At 42.3% G+C, this 18,649-nt stretch overlaps 1 protein-coding gene across 5 annotated transcripts in view; it reads right to left on the bottom strand.

The window, feature by feature from the left end:
* Nucleotides 1-244: 244 nt before the first annotated feature.
* EDA (ectodysplasin A) overlaps nt 245-18,649 on the bottom strand; it is a 189,723-nt gene continuing 171,318 nt past the window's right edge. For 2 of the 5 annotated variants that reach the window (XM_075068751.1, XM_075068755.1), the window contains 5 exons: nt 15,769-15,948; nt 13,832-13,866; nt 13,184-13,235; nt 7,705-7,835; nt 245-5,707 (listed from right to left, as the gene is read on the bottom strand). In XM_075068751.1, the coding sequence (XP_074924852.1) occupies nt 5,456-5,707; nt 7,705-7,835; nt 13,184-13,235; nt 13,832-13,866; nt 15,769-15,948 (650 nt within the window). In that variant the 3' untranslated portion in view covers nt 245-5,455. The remainder of the gene's footprint in view (nt 5,708-7,704; nt 7,836-13,183; nt 13,236-13,831; nt 13,867-15,768; nt 15,949-18,649) is intronic. The other 3 variants (XM_075068752.1, XM_075068754.1, XM_075068753.1) reach the window with 3 other exon arrangements.

Consider the following 18,649-nt stretch of genomic DNA (forward strand, 5'->3'; position numbering starts at 1 on the left):
CTTAGGGTGCGCTCAGTTCACATTTTCAATATTTTCTCTGCAACCATAAATACCAGAAACTTTCATTTTTAAATAAAAGCTGTAATTCTCATGCAATCTCAATCTCAGTAGCTGGGGCTTTAAGAAAAATACCAGATATGGGGAGACTCATCATACACTTGTGAGAACTGGCAACACAAACTGCTATCAGACAGAAGGTTCTTAAGGGAAAAAAAATAAGTGTTTCAACCGTGACTGAACTAGGTCAGATCAGGAAAAAGCTTTATTTGCAAAGAAAATACTGACAATTTACATAAACTTACATCCCAGTTTATATACATTATGTATATTTTATATACAGATAGTGTCTTGAATGAAGATGCTGACTCACAGCGCAGCATCACTAAATCAGTGTGCAGCTCGCACAACAGTAAGATGGGCTCGGAGTTGCTGTATTTTTGACCAAAACTCCTCTGTCATAATATTTTCATTAACGAGCCTGAGTGGAGATTTGCTGGAAGCAATGATTCATAAACTGTTTACTCAGTTAAAGGCAATGACACATAAACCCCATCTTGTAGGGGGTACATTTGTAAAGGTATGCAACAAGGGCAACAAACTACATTATTGCTTTCTATTGCAAACTCAAGTGGGTAGAGTATACAATCCAGGAGCCAGAAAAACTTATCTGCAGGATGATGGGGGTAATAAAAAGGGGGGAGAGACCTTGCTGCATGATGGAGTCAGATTCAGCCTGCAAAAACTAGACAGCTGGCACTGCTTAGTCCAAGTCATCAAAGGTTTTGTTCCCAATGCTCCCAACAGGCACAGTCTGCTCTCAGAAGAGATATGGAAGAGATGGAAGCACAGAATAATGAGACCAGTACTACACTGCTATTTGTTTCAACAGTGAGTGAGCTCCTGTATGCACCAAGTAGTGTTTAGCCTGCATTCAAACTTATTTGCAGCTTTTCTGTATTCCAGACAGATTTGAAAGCATCTCAGTGAGATGCCTAGCCTGAACACAGCACTTGTGGACAAATTCTCAGTTCAGTGGGGTGACCTTTAGACTACTATAAAATACACAGTTGCTTCTTTTTGCTCTAGAAACTTGTGGCAATGCTGCTGTATGCTAGAGAACAGCAACAGGATTCTGTTTCGGGGCAGGAGGCAATGGACTCTAAACCTGAAAAGACCAATAAGTAGCTGGACAGCTTTGGAAGCTTGACTTTTCACTGTCTCCCAAGAGGGATAAAAGGGCAGAATTGCTGAGATGAGGAGGATCTCCCAACCTGTGGCTCCCATGCTTGTGAGAAAAATTGAACCATCCAGCTTAATTTGTTCAATTCAGAATGCTTATCTAAACACAAATGCTGGCACTCTTCCATCAAAGCATTTTAATTTCTAGTGTTCTTTAAGAGGAATATCGCAGCCCAGTGATGACCGGGCACGACTGTCAGTTGGAGCAGGGCTATTTGAGTCCTCAATAGGTAAAAAGGCAAACTGCTTATCTGTATAAGAAAGGCACTTGGGGATAGCAAAGGCAGCAGGTCAATCATTCTCTGGTAGCCAACTCACAACTAAAGGCATCTACTGCAGATATTTGCTTCTTTTAACAATGGCCTGACTGCAGCAGCTTTTCCAGTTTCTCTAAAAACTGTCTCCACAGAAAGAGTTTTGGAGGTTTAAATTATATATTGTAAATCAGTAACCATTTGCTATTTTTCTGCAACTGGGGTCCAGCTAGCAATAAAATGACAGTTAAGGCTCACTGGTAAGGGCGGAGGAAGTAGATTGCCACTCAAAGGGAAAAGGCTGAGACACAAACAGGAAGGCAGCAGGGGCTGCATTTGCAGAGCACAGCACTACACACCAGAATTCCTGATATGCTCAACATTTGTCCATTAACGAAGCACTTCGTTTTCTCAACCTGATTAGCAACTGATGCCTGTCAGAACAGAAGACATCGCAGTGGATGACTGAAGCCAGCCCCTATTTTCCTTAGTATCTTGTTAAATTCTCTCACAGTGCCTCTTTTCGCCCTGGAGACCACAGTCTGGTCTCACATCTCTTCTGCTCAGGTCCTTTCTTTGCACCACCAGAAAGAAACCATGCTATAACCTAGGTTGGGTGGGCAAACTTTTTGGCCTGAGGGCCACACTGGGGAATAGAAATTGTATGGTGGGCCATGAATGCTCACAAAATTGGGGTTGGGGTGTAGGAGGGTGTGAGAGCTCTGGTTGGGGGTGCAGGTTCTGAGGTGGAGTTGGAGATGAGTTTGGAGTGTAGGAGAGTGCTCTGGGCTGGGACCAAGGGGTTTGGAGGGGGATCAGGGATGAGGCAGGAGTGCGGGGTCAGGTTCTGGCTGGGGGTGCGGGCTCTGGGGTGGAGCTGGGGATAAGAGGTTTGGGGTGCAGGAGGGTGCTCTGTGTTGGGATTGAAGGGTTTGGAGTGCGGGAGGGGGATCAGGCCTGGGGCAGGAGGTTGGGGTGTGGGTAGAGGCTTGGGGTGCAGGCTCTGAGTGGCTCCCGGAAGCAGTGGCATGTCCCTTCTCCGGCTCCTAGGTGTGGAGTGGCCCCTGACCCTCAGAGCAGGGCCATGCTGCAGCTTCCAGGAGCAGTGTGGTGTGGCTCCCCGACCCAGTGCCTCAGCTGGAGAGCCGGAGTAGGACCAAGCTACATGGTGTGGCCCCCAGTCTGGCACCCTGGCTGGAGTGCCAGAGCAGGGCCGAGCCGTGTGGTGCCATCCTGACCCGGCTCCCCAGCAGGAGCTCGGGGACTTGCTTAAAATGGCTCGCAGGCTGGGCCGTAGTTTGCCCACCCCGACCGAGGTGAACTTATAATAAGTTAAGTAATTTTAAGAATGTAGTCTAATACTCCATTAATGAGATTTTGCTGCTAGAGAAGCCATTGGCTTTTCATTTATAAAAAGGCTCTTTATGGCTCATTTCACTCTCTCATGGAATTACAGTCATTTATGCCAGTACTGAATATGGCCCTTAACATACTATCAGAGTTCTTCAGGTCATGTGCTCCCCAGTCTCCTGTGCTCGATGCTGTACAACTCAAGTTATACTGAATCCACCATTTGGTCTAATGCAAAATCAGAAAAGGTGCATTCTACTAATTGAACATACAAGAAATTAAAGCTGATGAGGAAGGCGCTATTCTGTTCCTTCCGGAGTCCTTCCTTGCTGTTCTATGTACATGCCAGGAGGAGTGCTAGACAGAGATACATGGTGCTCCCCACAGTGAGTGTTCTGCCTTTGCACAGATGGAATATTGCTGCTTAGTGGAAGCCTTATCATTCAACTCGGAATCATGGGGCCTAGCACAATGGGACACAAGAGCATTACTAACTCCATCATGCTCTTGCCTGTCATTTCACTACTTTTGCTTGTCCCTAGTCTTGTTGTTTAAGTAGACTATATTTGAAAGCATATTTGTTAATGAGTTGGTTAACAGAGGTTCCCATCACAAACATTTCCCAATTTCATTGTTATCTGAAGAATATGTCTTTCTAATCGATTCTGAGGGAAACAAACCACTGAAAACTAGTTAAATGTCCTAATGCTCATGCTAGTCCAACATGTTGAGGATGGAAGGGAGGCAGATCATATGAAGAAAAGAACAATAGGAAATCTGTCATGCGTTTAAGGCATAACTATACCCCTCCAATGAGTAGCGAGTCCTGAACTCAAAGGCTTGTTCCCCCTGTGATGCATTTCTCTCATAGGAATGGCAGTCTTTGGAAGGTGCTTTTCTCCTTATACATTGACATCGCTCATGATGAATGGGGAAGAACAGTGAAGCTAAGGGTACTCTGGGCTGAAGAGTATAGGTTGGCACCTTAGTTGCCCAAGCCAATTCCTGCCTTTGTGGTGCTGCTGGAGGGTCATTTTCAAATGCCAATAGGTTATCACTGTCAAGTAGCCTTTATTGGTAAAGAGGAAGGTAGCACCAGGCTGTCTGTTTAGGATTTTCTTCCAATCTCCAGAAATTCATTTTTATTTTAATATATTGACTGAGTTATCACCCTCCCATATATAATCTGTATTTTTGGGGAAAGCTCTGTTCAGAGATGGCCAGTTTATTTTTTTTTTAAAGGGTATGATACAGAGAAGTGAATAAAGCCCTTTCCCCTTCTCGAATTCAAGTACAGCTCTTGTATTTAGAGTTCACCAGTTAAATGGAAATAGTAAGAAAGGGCTGCTCAGAAAGCCTGAAGAAACAGTCTTCTAATTTGTCCAGTAATGCCTAAAAGGTACATTGGGACTAGAATCAGTTGAGTCCAGAGAAAAGAGAAGTGGGAAGGGTGTGTATGCATTGGACCAAAGTTTTCAGTACAGGTCGTGCTGGAAAATAGTTAATCACCACTTATTACACTGTCTTTCTGATAGAGAAGGGCAGACGAGAAATGAAAGATTCTTCACTAGTATAGGAAAAGAATAAAGCATCTAGAACTCAGCACATAATTGCCAATAACAGAAAAGATTTCCCTGTTTGCTTGTATATGTTAATCTTAAAAAAACCCATTTCAGTGGATGCTGCAGTGTATGTGTGTGTGTGTGTGCAGCCGTGTTTGCAGCAGGCTGCACTACGAAGCCTATGTAAATATTTCCTCACATGCAACAAATTAGTTTTGTAAAATCACAAGTTGCCGTGGCAACATCACCACTTCCAGGAAGTGCCCATTAGAGCAACTTAACCTCTGGGCACATGGCAGGAGCTTAAAAGTACCAGTGGCACCGAAACATCTCATGGTCATTGCTGCCTAGAGCATCTGAATGCTGGGCTTGCAAAATGGTGAGAGAGTTTTTTATGTCGTATCATTTTATTTTGTGACTATGTTTTAATGCTCATCAAATGCTTATTACATTTACACCTTGCTTCCAAGCCTCATAGAGAAGCACTCAACCTACTTATTCTTACAGCCCAGAGGATGAACACCACTGTCTAGGGCGCATTGTCACCTTTCACACTGCAATGTCATTGCCCTAAAATAGAACTCTCCCTCATAGGCGGAGAAACCCCACAGGTTTCTTGCCCTCAGTGTGCAAAGGCAGCAGTGCATGAGTGCCTAGAGAGAACATCTCATCAGAAAGTCTGTCTTTTCTCGCCTTCTGCCACTGCCATGGATGCTATAGCTAGTGCAACATAAAAGCAGGAAACCCATATCATTCTCACCAGAAATCTCTGGTGAGGACCACAGAGCAGAATATCAGTGCAGTAATACTTGAAACACTGAGGCAAGAAAGGACATGCTAGCCTTTCTTCTTCACAATGCTTTCTCAACTGCCTTTCCAATACAAGTCTCCATGCAAATCACAGGTGACCTTGCTCTTCCTGTATCCACGTAAAGAAATAAATAGCTCTGGATCAGTTTTCTTTGTGGCTGGATTATAGAACCCCCTCATATTCTTATGAAAAGCAGCACTGTGCAGTTCTGGGAGACTCCATGTATATGCCAAGTTCATCTAAGATGTTGGTGCGTCTCCTAGCCGTATGGCCCCAAAGAAAGTCGTGTGCTTGCTCATGTTGATGGAGATGTCAGCATGGACCATTTTCACTGCAATCTTCTGCCTGGCTTTGAGGAGGCAGACCCCAGCTGTGTAACAGGTGTTGAAGTTGGTCTTGCCTGTCTCAATACTCCGGGTGCACTGTAGGAATGGCTTTTCATCCACCACCACCTCATAGCTGGCAAAATCTGTGAAGTTTATGTAGTACACCTATGAAGCAGGAGGAAGAAATGGTGTTATGGAGAGGCAGAGGTGTGGTTGTGCACCAGGAAACCACCCACTTCTTGCTGCAAATGTGCTCATGCATGTGCACCTTTCCTCATTTAAACACGGACCACTTACATAGTCCCTCTATACCTACATCTACAGTGGGCTGGCTAGTTTTCAGGATCTCAGAGCCCCCTATAACCTGCCATTAATAATGCTCTAGGATGAGCTATCTGAGGTGCTTTCAAAGTCATCTGCTATTATAGGGGATACACAGACTCTTGAGCTCAGAACTGGGCAGGTAAATGAAAGGGGAAATGATCTTCAAATACTTGGATTGAATGTATAATATTAATAAACCTGCTATTTTTAAGTCCCTCCAGCAATTCTGTTACTGATTCAGGACATTTAAGTTTTAACCTTGTTTTTTTTTAAATTTTCCTGCAAAGGCTGTTCCACTCCCTTTAAAACATTGATACTGAAAAACTGAAGGATGTATGGTAGAAGTCTGTATGGAGAGTGGTGATCTCAGAGGACAATGGCAGGGCTCATCCATCTGATGAGGAGAAGCCAGTCATCCTGGAGGCAATGGGTATTTGTTAGTTTTCCATAGTCTGTGGACTTTCACTGAGTTGTACCCCATCCTGTTGATGCACGGCTGAAAGGAAATCCTGTCACTGCACAGACACGCCCAGTAGATGCTCATCTCCACCTCAATGCTAGCATATTGCCCCAAACAAAGAAAAAAGTTAGCTCTACTTTTTCACAGGACAATGTTTTCAGTACTGAAACGCTGTTGCCAGCAATTGTCAGTGTGAGTTTAAGGGAACAATTTTACTCCAGTTTGCCGCCTATATATTGGTGCACAGCTCCATGGAAGAGATTCTAAGATTAACTCATTGATGTCTGGAATCTGCATTGCCTGCCTCGGAACTGTTACTTACAGGCAGACAAGTCATAAAAAGATGCAGCTGATACTATAAAAGTCTGGAGTAAAGCTATTTTAATTATGGAGCCTGATGGAAGCCCTTTTGCCAGTTGCAGAGTTTCTAAAATCTGTTCCAGGATCTATATAGCTTTTCTCTGTAGGAGGTCAATGCAGACACTATGGAGGGACTGGGATGGAGTTTAGAAGCTCTGCAGCTGCCTCATTTTCTGTGGAGTTCAGAAACTCCAGGATATCGGTTATCAGAATATTGAGACATCCCAATTGAACAATCCTTCTCCTGAATAACACTTGGGTGGAGGAAACAGTTCTCTGGGAGATGCCATGTTAAGAAGTGTACTGTATAATCATAATCATCATCATCTATTTACACAGCACTTTCCATCCTGGTGGATTCCAAAGCCCTTTACAAACTACATACATATATACACTGCACTCATCTCTGGAGTGAACTGCAGCAGCTGTTTTACAGCACACAGCCATAATACACAACGATTTTGGAAAGAGTATTGTATCCATTTAAAACCACAGGAGGAAATTGCGAGGTGGGATGGAATTACCTAACTTGGAATTTGGCCAAGACAGCAGGGCTAACAGCCCTACATTTATAAACGGTGACATGAGATCTTAAATTATCATAAGTAGTCAGGACTTTGGTTTTATATATCTCTTAAAAGACAGCACCTCCAGCAGAAAAGTGACCTCTAGCTTCCTTCTAGGCTTGTTGTTCAGTACTGACTTTGAATGTGAGTAACTGCACAATAGAATGTATGGAGAAAAAAACAGCAGGATTTATGGCACATGGAATTTTGTATTGAGTCTGCACGTCTGCTCAGTAACTAATCCCTTGTAGTTTGTATTATGGTCTAATACATGACCGTGCACTCCCCAAAATTGTACATCTTCCTCCTCTACTCACATCCTAGAACATGAAATGGTTCAGAGCACATACAATTTCCTGGCCTTTGCTGGCTCTCCGGAACCCCTTTGTGGTTCATGCAAGACTTTGCATTTTGTATACAGGAATAGGAGTTAGGCCTAGGACCGTACTCACTTCTACCTGACTATAGATGAAGTATGTGCCGTCCACCAGTACCTCCAGCTCCCCACTGCGTGCATGCAGCTTAAACACCTTGGGGTTCATAATGATGCGAGACCAGTCATTGAGCACTCCACCTGAAAGATCTCAGTATGAGAAAATGGCAGTCACTCAGTACCTGTCAGAATGAAAAGCGCAGTAGCAACACAAACACAACTATGGATTACAGCTATCTTACATATAAAATAAATATATTAAAAGAATACTAAAGTTGCTAGGTCAAGCACTCAAAGTTAGGAAATGCCAGAATTAACAATGCCAGTAGATTAATTCAGCCCCCTTTGTGTAAGCCTTATGATACTGTCTTTGATTTCATGTTGTACTATTTCTTGCACAAGCATCCTGCCTCATTCAGTATAACTGATGGTGCTCACTGAATGGTAGATATTCAATATTTCTTTTCAGCATTCAGTATATGGCCCCAGGCTTCATTTACTGTACATCATTCGTAGTCTGGACTGAATACAGAATGATTATTTCCTCCTGGGTGTGCCTGTGGAACGCTCACCATAATCTGAGTGTTTCACAAACATTTATTTTGACAATACTCCTATGAGGAGAGGTGCTATTCTTATCCCCTTTTAGAGGTAGAAAACTGAGGCACAGAGAGAATAAGGCCAAAGTTGTCAAATGTCCATAATTCTGGGTGCCAACTTGAGACTCTAAGGCCTGATTTTTCAGAGTACTTCATATTTACATAGCACTTTATGTATTCAAAGAACAGCTTCCATTGACTTCAACTGCAGTTCTGAGAATTCTGCACTTCTGTAACTCAGGCTCCAGGTGTCTCATGTTGGCCACCTGGAGAATAAAGGAACGTACAATTAGTGGCCTCCTGTGAGAAGGTTGGTACAAGTGACTTACTTAACATCACACAGGAACTCTGTGGCGGAGACAGGTAGAATTCCATTCTCCAGGGAAGCATTCAATTGCCTTTACCATGAGACCATCTTTTTTCTTCCTGCAACCTCCTGCCTCATTCCCTGCAGAATTTCCAACTTCTTCAACAAATGAGGCAACGTCCTACAGATGACAGCCTAATTCATTACACAACTCTGATTCATCCCCAGAGGAGGTACATCCTATGCACTGAATGAAGCGAGGTCATGTGGGAAAAATAGTATGTGATCCTGTAACTAAAGGCTGTCTCATAAATGCATATGCACAGGGGGTCAAATTAAGTTTGCATGGGCAACCTTGATTCTGGCATTTCCTAACTTTTGAATGCTTGACTTTGCAACCTTAACATTCTTTTAACATGGTTTCTTTGTATGTAATTTTCTAGATTAAAAAATAATTAAAATAAAAACAAGAATTTCATCATGTGGTACTATATTGTCTAACACTTGAGTCTTTAGTGAGGCTGGAACCTTTAGATCCACAACACAGACCTCTACTGCTAGACCTAATGGAGTAATTGGTAGCAGCAGTAGGCTGTTATCCTCTATATGAGCCAGCCACTAGATGGGGATGAGACACACACTTTGCTGGTTCTTTTCACAGCTATTTGCTGACAGCAGGGGACTGCTGGGATCCATGAATACTGTTTTAACTTACAGGTTCTGTGGGGGAATGTGCTCTAGTGGTTACAGATGGTTCTACCCAGTTCTCCCATGCCTAATCCTTTTGTACCAGTCTATCTCTGCTCCTATCCTTTCCCCACCAAAGCTGCCTTTCCGTTCTTCTCTTGTCTACATTCAAGGCAGAGTGTTTCTTCCTTGTCCTCAAGCCTGCTGGGTAGCAGTGGAGGAACCTCTCAGAATGCAGGAGTGAATCTACTTTGCTCTCACTTTTGGTGCCAGGCACATTAGCCTCCAGAAGCTGGGAGGAACAATTGCAGGATAATTCCTATTCATAAGTTCTGTGGGAATGGAGCATGCTCACTGTGGTTGCCATGGAGCTCTGTGGAGCATACTCAGTACAGATGGAATGTTCAGAGAATTTTACTGCCAAATGTGCATACTTCTGCTGAGAATGTACAAACAGTAATTTTCAAAGGCTTATAATTTGGTGAAATTTGGATGCACCAAAGAGGATCTCTCTTGACCTGTGGGTGACCCACTTGCCAAATTTCAAGTCCCTGCTTAAAAGCAGGAACCTCACAATGAAAGTTGTAAACATTAAAAAAAACCAAAACCAACCACCATATGCAAAACAATGTGTTTTCCCCTAATATAATTATCAGAAATAGAATCATAGGACTGGAAGGGACAACTGTAACATTTCTCTGAAACTTCAGAAAAAGTTCAGCCTGAGGTAGACACTTGGCATGAGAAATTTTAGCACCAATGATTAAAGTCTGGCAATGTTATAAAGAAATGAAAATATGCTCTTTCAATGGCTAGTATGGGGCAGCCTTCGCTATAAACACTGCTGTCAGCTCTACCTATATTAGCTAGGAGGCAGTAAGGGGCACCCACTTCCCCTCTCCCTCCTCACTCCCTCCCCTGCAGCTCTCAGAGCACTCTGCAGCAGCCTCCTGTGTGTGAATGGAGAGCATGCTGAGCTGTAGCTACTGTGTGTGTCCTCAGCTGGCCTGGCTTAAATCAACCTCTGTATGAGATGACTGGCAGACTGCTAATGTGATGCTGATTTTTTTAAAAAGGATCCAAAGGTGATCCTGGCAATTGCAGGCCAGTAAGTCTAACTTTAGTACCAGACAAACTAGTTTAAACTACAATAAAGAACAGAAGTATAGAATCATAGACTATTAGGGTTGGGAAGGGACCTCAGAAGGTCATCTAGTCCAACCCCCTGCTCAAAGTAGGACCAATCCCCAGACAGATTTTTGCCCTAGATTCCCTAAATGGCCCCCTCAAGGATTGAACTCACAATCCTGGATTTAGCAGGCCAATGCTCAAACCACTGAGCTAGCAGGCACATGGATGAACACAATTTGTTGGGGAAGAGTCAACAACACAGCCTTGGGGAAATCATGCTTTATCGATCAATAGAAATCTTTTATGGTGTCAACAAACAAGTGGACAAGGGAGATCCAGTGGATATAGCGTGCCTGAACTGTCAGAAAGTCTTTGACAAGGTCCCTCACCAAAGGCTCTTAAGCCAAGTAAGGAGTCATGGGAGAAGAGAGAAGGTCCTCTCATGGATCAGTAACAGGTTAACAGACAGGAAACAGAACACAGGATTAAACGTTCAGTTTTCACAGTGGAGAGAGGTAAATAGTGGGGACTCCGAAAGGTCTGTACTGGGACCAGTGCTGTACAACACATTCATAGATGAGCTGGAAAAAGAGGTAAACAGTGAGGTGGAAAAATGTGCAGATGATAAAAAATTACTCAAGATAGTTAAGTTCAAAGCAGACTGCAAAGAATTACAAAGGTATCTTACAAAACTGGGTAACTGGGCAACAAAATGGCAGATGAAATTCAATGTTGATGAATGCAAAGTAATGCACACTGGAAAACATAATCCCAACTATACATAAAAAATGATGGGGTCTAAATTAGCTGTTCCCACTTAAGAAACAGATCCTGGAGTCATTGTGGATAGTTCTCTGAAAACATCTACTCAATGTGCACTAGCAGCCAAAAAAACCTAACAGAATTATAGGAACCATTAGGAAAGGGAAACACAGAAAATTTCATAATGCCAGTCTATAAATCCATGGTAAACTCCTGTCTTGAATACTGCATGTAGTTCTAGTTACCCCATCTCAAAAGAGATATTAGAATTGGAAAAAGTACGGAGAAAGGCAACAAAAACGATTAGAGGTATGGAACAGATTAAAATGACTGGGACTAATCATCCTGGAAAAGAAATGACTGAGAGGGGATATGACAGAGGTCTATAAAATCGTGAGTGGTGTGGAGAAAGTAAATAAGAAAGTGTTATTTACTTCTTCTCATAACATAAGAACTTGAGTCATCCAGTGAAATTAATAGGTTGCAGGTTTAAAAGAAACAAAAGAAAGTATTTCTTTACACAATGCACAGTCAGTCAACCTGTGGCATTTATTGCCATAGGATGTTGTGAAGGCCAAAAGTGTAACTGGGTTCAAAACAGATTTAGATAAATTCATGGATGACAGGTTCATCAATGGCTATTAGCCGAAATGATCAGAGATGCAACCCCATGGTCTGGGTATCCCTAAACCTCTGATTGCTACAAGCTGGGATTGGATGACAGGGGATGGATCACTCAATAAATTGCCTTGTTCTGTTCGCTGCCACTGAAGCATCTGGCACTAGCCGCTGTTGGAAGACAGGATATTGCGCTAGATGGACCATTGATCTGACTCAGGATGGTCATTCTTGTGGTCTTATGAGTGTCTTGGTATACTACGTGGGAAATATGATCAGTGTTCCAGTGATTTGGATTGGGTGCAGGCAGGGGAGCACTTATCACAGAATTTCTCCCCTTCCAACACAACCACAGGAGCTGAACCACAGGGAGAAAGGAGGCATCCAATGAATCTTGTAACCCTCCATTGGGCAGAGAAAAAAGAAACCTTCATGAAAATTGGAGAGGGACATAGGATCAGTTTTGATGGGGGGAAGAAAGCATAAGCTCAATTTTACTGCAGGATCAAAATTACTGCAGGGAACAGCAACACATCCAGGATCAATTTTACTGGCAGAGGAGAACACAAGGTCAAATTTGCTGAGGATGAGTAGAGGGAGAAAGGGTCAATTTGCTAGGTGAGTTGATGAGAAAGATTTAGTAAGTTTTGGGGAAGAAAAGAACATCAACCAGTTGGATGGGAGGATCAACTGGCGAGGGGTGGGTACTTTGGATAGATGGAGCTGGACTAAGGTGTTTGATAGATTGGAGGTCAGAGATTTGGGGAGGCTGAGGGAAAGTGAAGAGTGTGGGTAGAGATTTGATTTGGAATCTAGGGGGTTAGAAGAGTAGAAAAGTCTACTGATTGGGAATTTTGGGAAGGGAACAGAGAATTGATAGGGACAGAGAATGTATTGATGGGACTGGGAGCTATAGAATGGAGTAGGGTGCTGGTGGACAGAGATGGATTGCTCAAAAATGGAGGCAGGCACAGGATACGTTCAGGACTAAAGGGAGGGCAGAAGATAGACTGGGGAAGGGGACTGGTTAGTCTGTGGAGGGGAGAATGGGGGACTGATTGTTCAGTTGGTTTGAGGAGGCAGATAATCTATTTGGAGGTCAGCAAGTGGGCAGAGGATGGACTGGAACAGAGAATTATTTGGAGAGACTTATGTGTTTTAGGATAGTGGAGAGCAGGATGGATGAGGTATAAAAGATAGTTGGATTGATGGGGCTGGAGGCAACAAAAAGTCTTAGTATCTCTTAGGGAGGTTAACAGAGGAACATATTGAGAAGACCATGAGTTGAATTAGTGTCTCATACTATGTAGTATACTGCACAGAGAGCCTAGCTACAAAATTGAGGGTGCAGGATGGTACCCTTTTGGTGGTTGACAATCTCTTGTCATTCTTACCATTCTTTACTTGAATTGCTGACCCTTGGCCCTGGAGATGAACCACAGCTGGCTGCAAATAAAAGTACAGCAAGTTAAAATTATCCAGATGCACTGCTTTATTCTACTAAATAACCTTATTTATCTCTCTGTGGAATTGATGATCAGGATATAAAGTTCAAAGTAGTCATTGTAGACCTCCAGAATATTGCTGGCTGTGCACAACTAGGCAAGAGGACTCATTATTATTTTCTTTGTGTCAATGTGGATTTGAGTACATTTATTTCTATTTAAAGAGTACAGTTCATACAGTCTTTACCTTTTACATTTGAAACTCCTTGTACATCAAGAATGCTTTTTGTAAAAGATGGAGTAGGTTAAAACAAACCAATGACAAGAGATTTTTTTTAAGGTATTTTAAGAAGGTGAGAAAAGGTAGCAAACTGTTCAGTAAGCAGCAAATCAAGTGCTTCCTCTGGCATTTCCAATGGTAAAGGTGACTCTGGTAATTTCTTTTGGTAATAATGTGAGTGTAACAACCATTTAGCACAAGATGTTCATTTATTCAGGAAAGTTATCACAAAATGGACATTTAGAAAATGTACCGTTGTAAAATTTAAAATCTAGCCAATTCAGCTGACATTTCCCCCTAAGGCAGAATCAACCAACCTGTGTCTCCCTGGAGCCAGCTTTGTCTGTGGCACCTGCAAAATATAATATCCACAAAATAATGATGGCACTTGAGAAACTTCTGCAAAATCAGATGCAGCAAATCTCCTGTCTGTTGAGTGAAAAATGGGTTTTCCTAATGGGACCACATCTTCAGTGGGAAGGAAGAAAGACAACAAGTGACATTGAGCTTAACAATTAACAGGTCTCTTAATTGGAAATGCTGCATTCCAGCTTTCCTCTTGGTTTGCAATTTTATCTGACAAATCAGGAGTCCCCAGACTTTATTCAACCTGTTTTCATTAAATAGAACAAATTGCAGCAACCCTCATCTTGATTATGGGGGTGCATCCTTCAAAGACTACACGTTCCATACTGCAATGCTCCAACTCATCCTGAGCAGCCAGACTACACAATAGGACCTGTTATCTTTGTGACACAGATCTCTTTAATAAAGATAAGGGTCTCTGTGGACTGCACTGTAGAACTAAGGATTGCAAGTTGCCTATGAGCTGCATTTTGGCCACTCCTAGTATACAGACTGAAAGCCAGTCAGTTTTCTCTGAAAGCACCATGAGGGAAAGGGTAATAAACCTTGTCTGTATTCAGGAAGGCAGCTTCAGTGTTCTGTTATCTCAGAAAATGAATTAAAACAACATATAGGGAGAGTGAAGTGAAAATGGGAAGTGCAGGAAAAAATATTTTCATGTGAACCAGGTGAGACTTGCTGCCCGTGATTACTCTGAGACTAACCTAACAATTGTCTCAGACAGCAGCTTTTCTGATCCAGTCATGTCCTTCCCAATGGTTTACCACATCAGATACGTGGATTAGGACAGATTAGCTTGTTGACCAATATTACAAGCAGGGCAGCCTCAAAGTAATCCATCTGACAACTCATACATAGAAGTTACAGTTGACTGTAGACTTCAGTATCAATGAAATTCAGGCTCACTGGGAGGTTAATGGGAACAAATACTTTGACATCTTCAGAGAGAATGCTTAGAAATCTGCAAAGTGCTTTATAGACAAAAATGAAGCTTCAGCGCCCCCTGTGAGGTAGACAAATGTTACACCCATTTTACAAATTGAGAAATTGAGGCAAAGAGAAAGGAAATGACTTAAGACCTTACAGGGAATTGAAGTAACAGTACCCAGTTTTTCAGTTACATGCTTCAACTACCAGACAATGCTGCTTCTCAAAGACAGGCAGAAGTAACTGATAACACATAGCTATATGTGGATATTAACCCAGTTTCCTTTGGCTGCTCTGTTTAGCCATAGTGCTAGTCCGATAGCAGGTCACGCCAAGATAATAGCTCCTGGCAGTTCACTGCTACTCTCACCCAGTGGAATGACTATGGATGGGGAATTTAAGTAGCATCTTTTTCTTGCAAATAGAATAAATGTAAACAGTGTGGAACCTACAGCAAACCAGAACAACCACATGATCCTCTTGCCTTCATTGTTTGTTATCACTCACTGTGTTATGTTGAAACTTAGTCTAAGTTCTTTGGGGCAGGGATCAGGTCTTATTTGTCTGTGAAAAGCCAGGCTTATCTATGCACTGCACAGTACTAGTTAGTGGAGCAGCACTAGTTAGGCTAGCTGGGGCAGACGTAGTAGCCCATCTTCAACGTGTCCAGCTGAGCTGGTAAGGACAAAGAGGGTTTTTAACCTCTTTTTCCTCCCTCTCCAGTTCTAGTTAGGAGTACTAGTGTCTGCATCCTGATGAGAGATCGTACATGGCACTTAGAAAATGAACCTTCTTATATTGTTATAACAGTGTAGCCCCACTGCCTCAGGTTAGAACTGAAGGAGAGGTCTCTGGGGTATGTTCTATTCAGTTTTTATGCCATTATCATCACCATGGTATTTCCCCTCATCACTGGTATCTGCAAAGCATCTGTCCAATTAGGATTGAAATAAACACTTACCTGAAGGCCCCTGAAGCCCAGGTGGTCCCTGGGGGCCAGGAGGACCAGGAGGACCAGGAGGTCCCATTACAGTTGTGCCTGGAATTCCAGGGATCCCTGGGATTCCTGGGGGCCCCTGGGGTCCAGGAGGTCCTGGTGGCCCTTGAGGACCATTGGGCCCTGGAGGACCAGCCTTTTTACCTGAAAAACACAAGATAGTGTGTTAGGTCCTCTGCCTACTGAGCATGGCACTAAAAAGCTCTGAGTTGGCTTCCCTGTTCCCTCCCATAAGAGAACAGCAGGTAGCTTCCTAGTGAGTGAGAAAAAGGAAGAGCCTGGATTATGTTCTCACATTCTATTCCAGCAGTCAGCCATGTTGGAGCTGGTGAGAGATAAGCTAAAAGCAAGATCAAACAGCTAGCTCATATTTTGTGATTCAGCCCAGAATGTGATGTTATGGTGTCAGACAATCTGGATTTGATGACAGATAGTGACCAGTGGTTGGCCTTTTCATCAGGTGATTGCACTTGCCCTTGTTGGGTAGAACAAAGTGGGTTCAGCAGGGCTTACCGTATGAAGAGAGAAACTGAACATGAAGGAAGCAAGTCCCTTATCTAACAGATTCCTTGGGATGTATATAAATATTTTTAAGTTAGGACTAAACATTATACAAGGCTGTACTGTAATCTAGGCTGAAGAGGAGAGAGGGAATCTATTGTCCTGGAGCAAGAATCCTCAGACAAACATGGAGCTGAACCTTCTATCATAAAGATCCAGTTCATCTGCCTGCTTGGAAATCCTGATATATTGTGTTCATATGTGGGACATGCACTGAGCATGAAATTTGGGTGCTCTAGATTTGCAGATTTGCTCTGGAAAGGCAGGCTGGTTGACTAGGGTACATTTGGAAAAAAAAAATATGGGCTTCAAAATACTTCCTTGAAGAATATGGTCCAAATAGCTCATCCACAGTCTGGGGACACTGCATGGAGAAGAAGCTTTTGTTCATTTAGCGATAAGAGAACTGAGAGAACTGGCTGGGCTCTCCAAGTACCCCCTGAACAAGTGTGCCACCTCTCCCCATAATAACAGCCTTCTCCTGATGCCTGCTAATGTAGTTAGTCCTATAGCTCAAGACCTGTAAGGGCTCATGTAGATTTATACCCCCTAAGATTGTGTGCGTGTGTGGTTGTTGTTACAGTTGTACATAATATAACTTGTGTTTATGTTTTTTAAAACATAGGAAATTACATTGCCCATTGAATGTTAATTCAGTCTCTTTGTGCATATGTAGAGATGATTGAACTTCAAAATTTCCAATCTGAGGGAAATTAAGAGATTTCAAAATTTGGTTTTGTCCCAAATCAGGACAAAAAGTCAAAATCTCAATATTTTTTCATAAAAACAAAATATTCTTAAAATAATTTGTTTCAATAAGGTCAAAACATTTTGACGATAAAATTATAACATGAAAGTCAAAATGACAAAGTCAAAATTAAACATTTTGATAATATCCTATTAAAATTCTGTGAAATGTTTCAATTTCATCAAATCAGTATTTTCCGGTAGACAACTTCTGTCATAAAAATTGTGACCAGCTCTATTTTTATCCACAGGACCTATGTCTCATTAAGTGCACAAGCTGGATGGGCTCTGGGGATGAATGAGAATTGTGTGATTGACCGAGGCTGGCTGCAGGTTCCTGTTTCATTTGTTGCAGAAGTTGAAGGGTGTGCAGTGAATAAGGTAGGGGATAGAAGGGAGAGAGGAGATGATCTTGTGATTAAGGTAGGTGAATGCCAAACAAACTAAATTCCATACACAGTCTTCCTATGTGATACTGAGTAAGTCACTTAAACCAAAAGTCTGGCATGTGGCTGCTAGTTAGTTGCATATCCCTCATTTTCTGAGTGTCGAGCTTGAGACATCTGGGGGCTTGATGTACAGAAAAACGGAACACACACAATTACAAGTCAAGTCAACAGGAGCTATGGATACTCAACAACTCTTCCAGTAAGGTAGTCAGTCTGGTCTATAGGAAGGAACAGAGGGTTGGGATTCAAGCTAGTCTGAGTTCTAATCTTTGCTCTACCACTGATTCACTGTGTGGCCTCAGGTAAGTTGTTTCTCCATCTATAACATAGGGATAATAATGCTCTCTAATACTGCACTGGAGATAAATTCATGAATGTTTGCCAGGCATTCAGATACTATTGTAATAAGTGCTTTAGAAAAAAGACCGAGGCAATGAATGATTTAGTATTAGTTGCAGGCTTTGGAAGATGTGCAGTAAACAAGGCAGGGGCTACTAGCAGCATGATGATGATACCAATGCTGAACAGCTGTCTCATTCCCTGAGCACTGTTCAACCTGCACATTGGATGAGGCAGTAGTTGAAATAAAATAAAAAAGGAATAAGTAAAAACCATCATAATGCATGTGTACAAGGGGACCTAACTATGGCTGTCTGTGGTACTTTAATTCTGGCATCTCCTAAAAGTTTTCAGAGTTTGATGGAAACAATTTTCTTTTAATGAAGTTTTTTTTTAATCTTATATTTTTATAGCAACTCTTATTTTAAAGAGCCTTACAAGCTTATAGGAATCTCTTTACCAAACAAAGAAATGCAGCCATCTCTAGGATAGAATATAAACAATTGTTAATCAGACCACAACGGTAGTTTAGGACAGGAAAGAAAGACTACTAGAATTGTTTCTAAGGAAGTTACTGCACTTCCGTCTATCAATGTCATGGTGCAAAATGAAATAATCTCATTATTTTTGGTGAGCACAAAGTTGGAAGGGCTTCCCCCTTTTGGTTTGTTCTAAGTACATATCTAGCAGTTAACAAGGATGCCTAGAATCAGAGCTGCTGTGCTAGCTACCTACAACTAATCAAAGTG

This window comes from Chelonoidis abingdonii, chromosome 8 (assembly GCF_003597395.2).
Source record: "Chelonoidis abingdonii isolate Lonesome George chromosome 8, CheloAbing_2.0, whole genome shotgun sequence".
NCBI classification, from domain to species: Eukaryota; Metazoa; Chordata; order Testudines; family Testudinidae; genus Chelonoidis; species Chelonoidis abingdonii.